This window comes from Petaurus breviceps, unplaced genomic scaffold, assembly GCF_028583685.1.
Source record: "Petaurus breviceps papuanus isolate PSGF00001 unplaced genomic scaffold, PetGlider_PUasm1.0 90808, whole genome shotgun sequence".
Taxonomy (NCBI): Eukaryota; Metazoa; Chordata; class Mammalia; order Diprotodontia; family Petauridae; genus Petaurus; species Petaurus breviceps.
The window spans coordinates 4,882,644-4,895,689 of NW_027187349.1; the positions used below are offsets into that span (position 1 = coordinate 4,882,644).

At 37.8% G+C, this 13,046-nt stretch overlaps 1 protein-coding gene across 3 annotated transcripts in view; it reads right to left on the reverse strand.

Moving 5' to 3' along the window:
- The window catches only part of PRKN (parkin RBR E3 ubiquitin protein ligase), a 1,996,139-nt gene that overhangs the window by 288,186 nt on the left and 1,694,907 nt on the right, over nucleotides 1-13,046 (reverse strand). For all 3 annotated transcript variants that reach the window (XM_069070393.1, XM_069070394.1, XM_069070395.1), the window contains one exon: nucleotides 1,297-1,446. In XM_069070393.1, coding sequence (XP_068926494.1) covers nucleotides 1,297-1,446 — 150 coding nt within the window. The remainder of the gene's footprint in view (nucleotides 1-1,296; nucleotides 1,447-13,046) is intronic.

Sequence of the window (13,046 nt, forward strand, 5' to 3'; positions counted from 1 at the left end):
AACAGGCTGGACTAAATGCCCCTGGTATGATTTTAATAATAAATGTTATAGGTATTCAGAGAAGGGAAAGACCAAAAAAGGAAACATTCAGTGCTTCCCTAAAGTTGGAGGCCACTTAGACTACATATAATCAGCAAGGATTGTACAGCAAAATGATGATGACTGAAGCTGAAAAATAGTTTGATTTCCATAATTTCTGAGGATAGCCAAATTTACTTGGGCTTTCATTTTCATGCAATCATGAAAGTTAATCCAGAGGCATTACTTTTCGTTTAGTCATCCTTTTTTTTCATTGCTCTCTACCAGCTCCATTTCCTTTCCTTTCTGGCTCTGTATCAGTTAAAACAGCCTAGGGAAGGAATGCTGTGCTTGACATGCCCCACTGCATGGACAGATAGAAAGTTTCACCAAGGTCGACAGATGCTACTCTATACTCAGGTGACTTACTATGCTCAGCAGACAATTATGCTTTGCCCCTGTATCCCTGATATTTCTGATGCCCCACCTCAAGCCTTCCACTAAGTTCCAATTTTAAAGGAAATGCTTTCCCATCAAAATTCAACAGCATTTTATAAGCTGTTTTCCTGCCTGCACTAAATTTAATATCAGGATTATTATCCATTTGTCATTTCAACCTGTAATTTAGTAAGCCTTTTGTGTATGAAGTACATTTCCCTCCACCCCTCTTCCTCCAGCTTTTACCGGGATATTCATTGAAGCCTCTGTCTAGGACATTTGGTTTGACCTCTCAGAACAAATGTTTTCAATGTTTCTGATTCTGCTTTCCTAAGAGGCACCGTTAGTTCTGCTCAACTCTATTTAAAATAGTTTTTATGACACAATACAATTTCAACATTTCTATATTAATCTTCATTTTACTTCAAGTACTTACACAAACACTGTCACTGGGACATCACTGATGGGACATTCTATCTCTCTTTCATTCCTGTCTACTTAAAGGCACCAGTAACACAATAATAAATGGTTTATGAAGAATCTGCTGAGCATTGGAAGAAAAAGTTCAAGAAGTGGCCTTGTCATTGATGACTGCTCATAGGAACTATTTAGATCCGCAGTCTCTCAAATGAATTAGAAGGAAGAAGTCTGGTATGAGCACTCCCAACATATCAGTAATCCCTTCCTACCTGGCCACTGGATTCTAGTTTTTAGACACTTCAAAAAAAAAAAAAGATGCCTTGGTGAAAACACTACTCAGGCTAAAAGAAAATCAAACAAGGAATTCACACCAAAATACCAATCTAAGAAATGAGTTCAAATAGTAGAGTCTGTCCTTACCCCACAGCCCAGTCCATTGCTTGGCTCACATGTGACTTTCCTCACTTCTGGTTCAAGGAGGAGGCCTGCTCCACACCCTGGACTGGGGCAGAGGACTCCTCCCATTTGTAGGACACATTCCTCAGCTCCATAGCGTTGATATCGGTTGTACTAGAAAGAAGAAAAAAATTCAAAAGAGGCAGTAATATGAAAGAACCAATGCAGTATTTTTGCTTAGACAAGATTCAGAAGCTAGTGGAAGGATGGTGTTTAAAAAAAATGCTAGATTTGGAGTCTGAAAGACCAATTCAAATCACTCCTCTAGCACTTAATAGCTGGGTGACTATGGACAAGTCACTTAACCTCTCCGAAATTCACTTAACTCCCTAAGACTTACCCCCTTTTCTTGACAAAGTGTCTATATCTCTTGGAAGTATAATGCAAATGTATGTTAGGTTGGGAGCACATAATATACATAGACATACAGATATGTTTATTATCTCTTGGACATATAATACAAATGGACATTAAGTTGAGAGCAGAATTAAACAGGAAAAGAACAGGCTGGATTTCTTTTTCATTGGTGGGGATTGTAAATCATTGACATGATATTGCCAATTGCAGAAGAATGGCTAGTTTTTTCTACCAATGGTTGTATATTTTAAAACCCTCTATAAAGCTCTCCTCCACAAAAGTCTTACTATAACAATGATAGCTGACATTCATATGTGTTAAATTTTGGGATGCACTTTATAGACATTATCTGATTTCATCTTCACAACAATCCTGTACAGTAAGTACTATAGTGTTATTATCACTATTTTATTGCTGAGGAAATGGAGGCTCAGAGATATTAAATAGCATGTCTATGGTCACCTAGTAAGCATCAGAGGTAATTCCTGACCTGACTTCTAGTACTGTTTATGCTGTCATAGCCTTACATCTCACTCTACCTCAGTACCTCATGATATTGTGGGCCATGGCAAGTCCTACCAAGCTGGAAGAGCTTTGCTAAAAGGACCAGTGACGGGCTTTTTGTCTATTACCTGAGATTCACCCTAAGTGAGCAGAAGCTTAACGCTAAAAGCTTGACTACCAGATGATCATTCAATCAAACGGCAAGCATGGATGCAGTGATTACTACATGCTGGGCATTACATAAACACTGGAAATACAAAGAAAGAAAAGCAAAACCAGAATTAGGAGTCTATTCTTTATTCAGTATGCTTGAGGGAATCAATGAACACTGCCAATAGATATAATGAAGGCATAAATAAAAGGGACTGGGCCAATCATTTGATGAAGGGAGTGATGGAAGGAAGAAGTCAAATAAAGTTACAAGGCTGAGTGTCTGAGAGGATCATGTTACCATCAACAAAAATTGAGAAACTGGGGGGAAGGGCAAGGTTAGAGTTGAAAGACATCTAGAGGTTATCTCTTTAAATCTCTTATTTTTATTTATTTATTTTTTACAAATGAGGAATTTTAACCCCAGAGCAATTATAACATGCCCAAGGTCACAGGATGGAAAAATCAGGGTTTGAACTCAGGTCTTCTAATTCAAAATACAATGCTCTTTCCAATGAACCACACAATCTCCCAATATTCCATTTTAGACAAGTAGAGGTCAAAGTACCAGTGGAAAATTTAAGAAGAGATATATAATAGGGGGTTAGAAATCAAAGAATCATAGAATTTCAGAGTTGGTTGGGACCTCATTAGCTAACAAGTCCAGATCTGCAAAAGAATCCCTTGTGTAGTTTATCTAAGCAAGTGGCTAATCAGTCTTTGCTTGAAAATCTTTAGCTAAGGGGAATGTAAGGGCAGCTGGATGGCAGAGTGGATAGAGCACTGGGTTTGGAATGTAGAAGATTCATCTTCATGAATTCAAATGTAGCCTCAGATACTTACTAGCTATGTGACCTTGGGTAGGTTAATTATCCCTGTCTGCCTTTTCTGTAAAATGAGCTGGAGAAGAAAATGGAAAACCACTCCAGTATCTTTGCCTAGAAAACTCCAAAAGGGAGTCAGGAAGAGTCAGATGGGACAGAACATAGCAAAAGGTGCATATAAGACTGGAGCCCTGGAAAGAGGCTGTGGGAGGAGGTGGAAAGGTGAAAGTCACTGATACCGGAGTGATCTTTGAAATGATGGGAGTGGATGAATGCTAAGGAGTAAGTATAGAGACACAAGACAAGAGGAACCAAGAAAAGAATCTTGGAGAAAACCTATTTTTAAAGGGTGAGAGGATGATGAATAACCAGAAAATGAGAAAGAAAAGGAATAGTCAGAGAGACAGGAGAAGACTCCTGCAACTGTGGCATAACAAATTCCAAAGAAAGAGAGTATATCAAAAAAAGGGGTGGGGCTGGGACAATTGTCACAGTGGAATCAGTGGCTATAAACAAGGCAGAAAATAACGCCACTTAATTTAGAAACAAGAAATTATTAGTGGCCTTTGAGAGAACTGTTTTAATAGAGAATCAGACTGAAAGGGGTTGAGCAGTACATAGATGGCAAGGAGGCAGGCTAATGAGTAACTGTGTTTAATTCTAACAGTGGTGTCAAATTCAAAGAGAAACAAATCCCTGATGGCCACATATTGCTAATAAAAAAAACACAAATTAACATTATCTATATAGTATTGTATTTTAAATTTATTTTGTTAAACATTTCCCAATTACATTTTAATTTGGTTCAGGTTGCACTCAGGAATTTTTCAGCCCCTTGTGGCTGCTGGTCCAAATTTGATTGATAACCCTGACAATGAGCTTTGAAGAAAATGGAAAAGGAGAGAGACAAGACAATAGCTTCCAAGGGTAGCAAGGTAAAAAAAGTTTCTTTCTTTTCTTTTCTCTTAAGATAAGAAGTTGTTTTTAGGCTGAGAGGCCTAAAATAGGGGGAGAGATGGAAGGTACTTAAGGGAGAAGTGATGACCATTGAAGCAAGGTTATGGAATACATGGGAGTGGGAAGAATGAAAGGTATAGTTAGGAGGGCTTAGGAACAGCTTTCCTTTTGAGAGTTTTCTCTCTGAGATGAGAGAGGAAGGAAAGAGGGGAGGGAGGGAAGAAGGAACAAAAGGAAATAAGGAGAGAGGGAGGAAATTAGAAAACTTAAATGACTAAAGGAGAAGAGTTGTGAGGAGTTATATTACTCTACAATGACAATCTCAATCTTCTCAATAATAGGAAGCAAGGTTACCTGTTGAGAATGAAAGAAGAGAGAAGTAAATTTGTAGTTTTGGAATAGTCACTTTGGGGAGTGTCACTGATAGCCATGAAGAGGTGAATAATAAAGCTGCCATGAAGCAAAGAAGGTCCAGTTAAGATTAGATTTAATACATGCATAGTAGTTACAGTCTATATAATTTTCACGATGACTTACAGTATCATTTGGCATCTCCGAGGTAGGGGCCAAGAAGGAGGTAGAGGTTATCAAGATTTTAGGGTTGTCAGGACAAAAATGGTAGCAAGTCAAGGCATTAGGGTATTCAACAGTTGAGGAAAAAGAATTCATTTACAGTACTTGCCAGAGGGCCAAGACTGGGTGAGGAGGAAGGTAAGTCCAAAAACATGAGGAGAACAGGGAAGAATCAAGGGATGGAAATATACTTTCTTAACAACTTTTAGGATTTTGAAGAGGAAGCAACCTTAGAAATAATCTATGCCAAACCATTCATTCTATAGATGAGGAAACAAACAGATTTTGTCCAAGAGATCTGTTCAAGGTCACATAGGTTCTAAGTATAATTCAGTAGGTTTTTTTTTCTATTACACAATAATTCCTATTATAAAAATATACATTTTGATAATATAAAAAATTAATTACTTTACACATTAATAAAGAATTCTGGGGGAAAAATCATTAGTAATAGGAGGATCTAGGAAAACTCTACATATACAGGTTAACCATGCACATATACATATACGCACACATACTCTGTCATCACCACCACTACCACCAACCAATTACTGATCATTTTGTTTTGATTTTTATCTAGATATGATATCATCATCAGTACAGTGACCTCAGAATGAGGAACTCCATCTGTCAGTGTAGATCAATACCTTCTTTATGACTTTACTGGACTCAGAGACTTTCATGAGTGTATTAACAGGCTGTGACTTGCTTAGGGTTTCATAGCTAATATATCAGTACTGGGTCTTGCTGATCCAGAAGCCAAATCTTTATCCATCATATCCCAATGGTTGTTGATTAGCTAGTAAGAGACTATCTAACTTGACAAATGGGTACTACCTGACAAATTTAGTCAAAACAAGTAATGTGTGTACATAATGTCAGTCATTTCAACAATATAACTTAATTTAATTCAATAAGCATTTATTAAGCACTCATTCTGCGTCAGACCCTATTCTAGGTGCTAGAATAGAATTAATAAGAATTTATACATCACCCTACCAAGTGCCAGGGATACAGATGTAAGGATGTGACCCTTTCAGACTGACAGTTCTGCTGATTAAAAAAAAAAATATGAGATTTGAATATTAAAACAACCCCCCCCAAAGGCATCCCAAAGAAACAATTGCTTTGTTTCCCACCTGTTCATTTGCATAAAACCAACAAGAGAACTTTATAGTTAGAAACTGGGGAACCCTGAATGCTACGAGCTGCTCAATTGTCCAGCACTAAGTGTGCTAGGAGACATGATAGAGAATGGACCAGGCCATGTTGGTAGTTCAAGGAAGAACTCCATTTATTGATTCTTTGGACAAGGTTTTGAAAGAGTAATGAGACAAAAGAAAATGTAACTCTAGTTTTCTTATCATTATTTAGTATAGGAGGTTTAGATAGTCTGTCACATCCTAGAAATAGCACAGAATAGATTATTTAATAGGGATTTAACACCCAGGTGACTAAAATCTTAGGGTAGAACCTTTGATCTCAAAACTCAGGTAACATCATTTTGAATACAGCACAGCATAAAAGGATTTTCCAGGAGCTAGCTTTTGAAAGTCACATCTCAAAGGACTCTCTTTAGAGCTAGCTGTTGTGATTTTATCTGAGTCCTGGATCAGGTTCCCTTGGCTCCCCACACCTGAAACTCAGAAATATTTTGTGATTATTAGGCAAATGTCCATTGCTTGGTTATGGCCCAACCTGCATATATGAGGTAAATGCACTATTTGATCATCATATGTTAGACATAAATCTTTTCCTGACCTAGCTCTGGGCTAGAAGAGCTGGCCACAGAAAAGGGCCTGGCAGAAGTGAAGGCATATCTATCTGTACTGCTGCTGCTACCTAGGAGGTGAAAATTTTGCAGAGGCCAGACAACAGAGTAGAACCAATGCCTCAAAAGCGAAGGCTAAGAATAATCTGCCCTTTCTGAAATGGTGCAGTTGGCCACAAAGAGATGCTGCCAGTAGAGAAGCATTCCAGCTTCACAGAGATGCTGCTACCTTTTTTTTAAATTAAGAATTTTAATTTCTTATTTAATTTATTTATTAATTAATTTAATCTTATTTAATTAAGAATTTTAATAATAATAATTAAGAATTTTGTTTATTAATTAATTTATTTTTAGTTTTCAACATTTACTTCCACAAGATTTTGAGTTCCAAATTTTCTCCCCATCTCTCCTCTCCTCCCATTCCAAGATGGCCTGCATTCTGATTACCCCTTCCACCAATTTACCCTCCCTTCTATCACCTCGCCTCCCCATTCTCTGATCCCCTTCCCTTTTATTTTCCTGTAGGGCAAGACAGATTTTTATATCCCATTGCCTGTACATATCTTAGTTCCCAGGTGCATGTAGAAATAATTTTTAACATTTGCATTTCCTATTCATATGCCTCACTATTAAGGTATTTTAAATTTGTGCCCACTCTTCCTATAAATACTCTGTGTCCCTGGGGGAAAGTGATTCACAGGGAGTGAAGAATGTTATGAAATTGTTCTTTTGCTTTACCTTTGGCCTTTATTAAGAGTTAGTTGAGGGGCAGCTAGGTGGAATAGAGGATAGAGCACCAACCCTGGAGTCCAGAGAACCTGAGTTCAAATGTGGCCTCAGACCTTATTAGCTATCTGAAACTGGACGAGTCACTTAACCCAGATTTCCTCAAAAAAAAAAAAAGTTAATTGAATCAGCTGACCAATTTAATAAAGGGAAGCACATAAAATTAGCATATTATCCTCCTTGAATTTCAGAATTGAAAGGGGCTTTCAAAATTATCCTGAATAACCAGTAGCAACTGATCAGGAATCTTTTCTGAGAAGCTTCAGCTTAAAGACCTTTAAGGCAGTTTATGTTACTTCTGAATCAGTCAGATTTTAAGGACAATTTTCCTTATATCAATTCTAAATCTATTAATCTATAACTTCCACTCACTGTTACTAAAACTACTCTCTTCAGACAAGGAAAATCACACTGAATAGGACCTTAGAGATCATCTAATCTGATGACTTGAGGTTACAGATGAGGAAACTGAGTCAGATCAAGGTTATTCAACAACCATGTATCTAAGTACCTATTATATACAAGTGCTATGCACTGGGGACATAAATACAAAATGAGATATCTTTGCCCTTAGGTTAGTTACATTCTACTGCAGGGATCCAAGATGGACAACAGAATCAATATGGAGAGCCTGGGTGACTTGAAGAATAGCGGTATGTATCCTCAGGAGAAATGAGTAAGTTAATCAGGTTAGGCTTGAAGTGAAAAAAGCACTGTTTTTAGACATGTTGAATGTGAGATGCCTACAGAACATTCAGTTTGAAATATCTGTTAGGCAGTAGGAGATGTATTACTAGAACTCAAGAACAACCCTATGGCTGGATATAGAGATTTGTGAGCCATGTAAATAGAGAGGATGATTAAATCCACGGGAGCCTGTGCAATCATTAAAGGAGAACAATGAAAGAGAAGAGGCCCCATGACAGAGGCTGGTAGAATATCCACAGTCAGTGGATGTTATGTAGATAATGATGCAGAAAAAGAGATTGGGAAGGAGTAGTCAGATTGTTCAGAGGAGAATCAAGAGAACACAATGTCAGAGAAGCCCACAGACAAAAGCAGGGTAACGGAGTTAGTAAGGTGGATTCAACCTCAGGTTCTCCTAACTCTGACTAGCTCTCTAGCCACTACAATACAGATCTGCCTGGCCTGTGGATCTGAATCTCTGCCTCTGCAACAAATATTCCTGCTCTTCTCAAGACCTGGCACTTCAGTTTCATGAAAGAAGGTCTCTACTGACCCAGCATCTCTTTTAAGTTTGTGCTTGATTGGTTCTCAAATTAGAAATTGCCCTATCTATCCCATTTTGCCTGCTCTAGGTGAGAACCAACAGCTGACCTCATCACATATTTGAATATTTGTTGCTATTGTTGTTTAGCTGTTTTTCAGTCATATCTGACTCTTCATATCTGAGACCCCATTTGGAGTTTTCTTGGCAAAGATACTAGAGTGCTTTGCTGTTTCCTTCTCCAGCTCATTTTACAGATGAGGAAATTGAGGTAAACAGGGTTAAGTGACTTGTCCAGGGTCACATAGCGAGTAAGTATGTGAGACCAGACTTGAACTCAGGAAGATGAGTTTTCCACTGTATTGTCTATATACTTCAAGTTTAGGAGAATTTGCCTCTGGAATCTGAGAACCTAGGTTAAAATCCTGCCTCTGATGCCTACCTTAGGCAATTTATTTAACTTTCCTGAATCTCAATTTTCTTATCTATAAAATTAGAGGGTTGGACTGAATGGCCCTGGAAATCCCTCGAAACTCTCACACTAAGCATTGAGAGCTTTATACTACGTAAAAAATGGTACCTGTTGGCTTGATGTTCAGAACACAACACAGAAGTTGTTCACTTCACAGTTTTACTCTCTAGGCAATCTTACTCAGTAAGCAATAGCTAGCTGATTTTTAGGCATTGTGTTGGAAGGAAATGATTAGTTCATAATGTGGGAATTTTGTATAAAACAGTATCATACACACAGTATGAAAGAGAGCTCCAGAGAGCCTATTACTAATTTATTTTTTAGAGAACATTTGTCTTTGGAGTTTGTGTGTGTGATGATGATTATATTTACCTTTTCAGTTATGTTTCAACACCATATCCAACAAGAATTTATTAAGCACTTATCACATACAAAGCAATGCACTGAATGCTAGTTATGCTTGGGCTATTAATTATTATAATTTATACTTTCTGGACATGTTTCCATGAAATTAATAAACTATACACAGTCAATCAAGGTAATTAATAGTAGATTATCTAATGCTTTCAAAAGTGCATGAAATTAATACTAACAGTAACAAAATATAAAGCCAAATATGAAAAAATAAAAATAATAACATTTAATATTTCAACAAATCCCAGTGAAAAATAATCCTCTCTTGGACTGACCTACTTATTACCATGCTTTATATTTTAACATGGAGAGTAAATTATTTAAATAATATATATCTGCTTACAGATTCCTTTAAGAACAGAAAAGATGCATTAAAAAAATGAAAGACAGAATCTAAATAACAAGCCATGGGAAAGTCATAAAATAAGGATGGTATTTTATAGTCTGTAGGTGGCTATTTAGTGCACAGCACCAATGAGAGCAAGATCACAAGGTTTAATTCCCAAATATCTCAGTTTTAGATTTTCTCTCTGTTAAGGTCATTGAATAAACACTTGGATGCATCTGTGGTAATAATAGTATTATAGGCGTCGCACCTCCTGTGCCATTCTGGACCATGCCATACCACAAAGACCCTCCAACAGAGAATTCACCCAACATGCTGGAGGCCTTCCTCTACATTAAATGCCATTGCTTGGATCCTGATGAAGGATAGGGGATGACCATCAGTTCTCCCTTGCTCTTAGTGCACGACTGGCCCAGTTTCTTTTCTCTTCGTACATTTTGTCTGATAACACCCTTTATGTGTGTTCTGTGTACAATTTGTACAATTCTTTGTTGGTTACATGCTTCAGTCTCTTTGTATCCATTGATAAGTCTCTTCATTGCTTTCTGGGTGACCTCCGACCTTAAGCCTTCAGATTCTGGTATTCTTTACAGTCATAAATTTTCATCATTGGTATTAAAAAGAATAACAACAACAATAATGAAATAGAAAGAAGTTTCAAGGAGAAACAAAGGATTATTAAAAGTCTGGTGCAATTTCTTAAATACTGTCCAGTCCATTTTCCATTTTCCTTTTTCATTAATTCTGAGGCTAGTTTATTGTCAATTTAGGCTACATACTATATGTATGTGTCTGTCTATCTGTCTATCTATAGCTACACATACACACATGCACATGTATCTATGTATTTATGTGGATAGAGATATATGCATACACACATTCATATAGATATACATACATACACATATGTACACGTACATGGTTAAAGATAAGCACTATGAGTTGTCTACTCAGTTGCATATTATAGTCTGAATATCATAGTTCTCAGAGAATATAATCCTAGATTATCTTGGGAATACTACAGCAAGAAAACTGACTGTTCCAATTTAAAATGAGAAGTCAATAAAAAAGATTCTATTTCATACCTAAAGATACAAGCCTAAGCAGGATGAAGAAACAGTTGACACAGAGAGGTGTGGCTCACAGGGGCCTGTAGACTTATGTATGATGAGATATTTCTTATAACTAGGTAAAAAAGTAGATGGAGCTCTGGGCCTAGAATCAGGAAGATTATGAGTTCAGATCTGGTTTCAGCTATTTACTGGCTTTGTGATCTTGGGTGAGTCACTTAACTTCTGTCTGCCTCAGTGTCCTCAATGGTAAAGTGAAGATAATAATAGCCACTACGTCCCAGAATTGTTGTAAGGCTCATATAAGATGATGTTTGTACAGCAGTGAATGGCACATAGTAGGCACTTAGTAAATGCTTGTTCCTTTCCCTCTGCCCCATAGCCCCAAACAGGTACTTCTAATGCACAGAAAAAGCATAGTTATCTTGGTCTACAATCAGTCAGTCATTGGCCTTGGAAGCATTTTTTTTTTGTGTGTGTTTCAAAGGACAGAATGCAGAGAATTTCTAATCTGTTAATCTAACATTGGCCTTAGGGATCCAAGACAGTGTGGATTCTGGTTTTTGGTTGGCTTTACACAGAAAATGAGGTAAATGAAGGCAAAATAGAGGGGTTACATGTGACTGCCATTTTATGAAAACAGAGGTTTATTCTTAAATTTCTAAGAAGAAGGAAAATACATGATATTTCTCTCTGTCTGTCTCTCTCTGTCTCTTTTTCTTTCTTCTCTCTCCTCTCTCCCTCCCTCCCTCCCTCCTGTCTCTCTCTATCTCTCTCCAGCACATGAAGAAGATCTTGGACAGGTGTAGGGCTGTAGGAATAACTTGAGTTGAGTCCCACAGAAATCCTCACCACATTATTTTTTTTTCTACTGTCTGGGTCTTAGAACCACAAGATACCATTGTCCTCTGAAAGTCAGAGGCAATGAGAACTTGCATTAATACCACACCGACACATCACAGGGCCATGGATCTGGCATTCCTTATGCCAAGGCAGACTGAGTCCTATTCCTTTTCATCCCTGCGATTCAAAGTCTGCTGAGAATCTTTTCCCCTTTCTGAACTTTCCCAGACTCTGAGCTCTTTCTTCCTCTATCATTCCATTCTCTCATGTTCCCAGGAATCCTGACTGTATTTTTAACAACTTTCTCTTTAATCTAGATGTCCTCATTTCATGCCTTCCAGCTTCTTGTGTAAATGGAAATCTGACGCTTCCTAGAGGATAGCAGAACACCGATCATCATCCCCACTACTTGAGGGCTCCTCTTATGACTTCTCTATGCACTCACTGTGTGGAGAAGAGGAAAGAGGGACAGACATTCCTTGCTCCTCACTCCTACTTCCATATTGTTTCTTTGCACCATCAATCAACAAATCAACAAATATTTATTAAGCACCTACTACATGCCAAGCACAGTACAAGGTATTGGTGGAATAAGTACAAAGAATAAAATTATTCCTACTCTCAAGGAGCTTACGTTATAATGGAGAACACAACAGGAACATTCCATAAGTAAATAAAACAGAAAGAGAATAAATACATATAAATAAAGAAGTTAACCATAAGTAACTTGAGAAGGAAGACACAAATGTTGGGGTAGGTCAGGAAAGAGTTGTTTTAGAAAGTGTTGCTTGAATTGAGACTTGAAGGAAGAGAGGAATTCTGTGAAGTGGACTGGAAGAGGGATTGCAGTCCTTATAGGGGGAGATGACAAAGGCAATGAGAGGGAGATAGAGTGTGGTGTGTGAGGAAAAGAGAGGGCTATTGGCTGGTCACAGGGTAAAGGAAAGGTTTATAAGAGAGGCTGAGGTCAGGTTGTCAAGGCCTTTAATAACAAAACAAAGGGTTTTTATAGTAGAAACAAAATGAAGCCACTGGAGTTTACTGTCTAGAGAAGCAATATGGTTATATTTACTTAAGGAAAATCACTGTCAATATTATGTAGACTAGACTGAAATGGGGTGAGACTTGAGGCAGGGACGCCAATTAGAAGGCTGTTCCAATAATGTAGGAAAGAAAGAATGAGGGCCTGAACAAAGGTGGGAACTGTAAAGTAGATGGATATAAGAGATGCTGTGGAGGTATGTAATGCGAATGTAAATTTTAAAGATCTTCCCTGCCCCTAGGCTAAAGTGCACCAGAAGCCTGGGGAGGGAGGCTTGTTTTTCAGTAGATACTTTTTGATTGGCCAGTGGGTCAATAAGGTTGTTACATTCTCTGAGCCAGGAGAAGGCTATATAAGCCCTGATGTGTAGCTTTGTT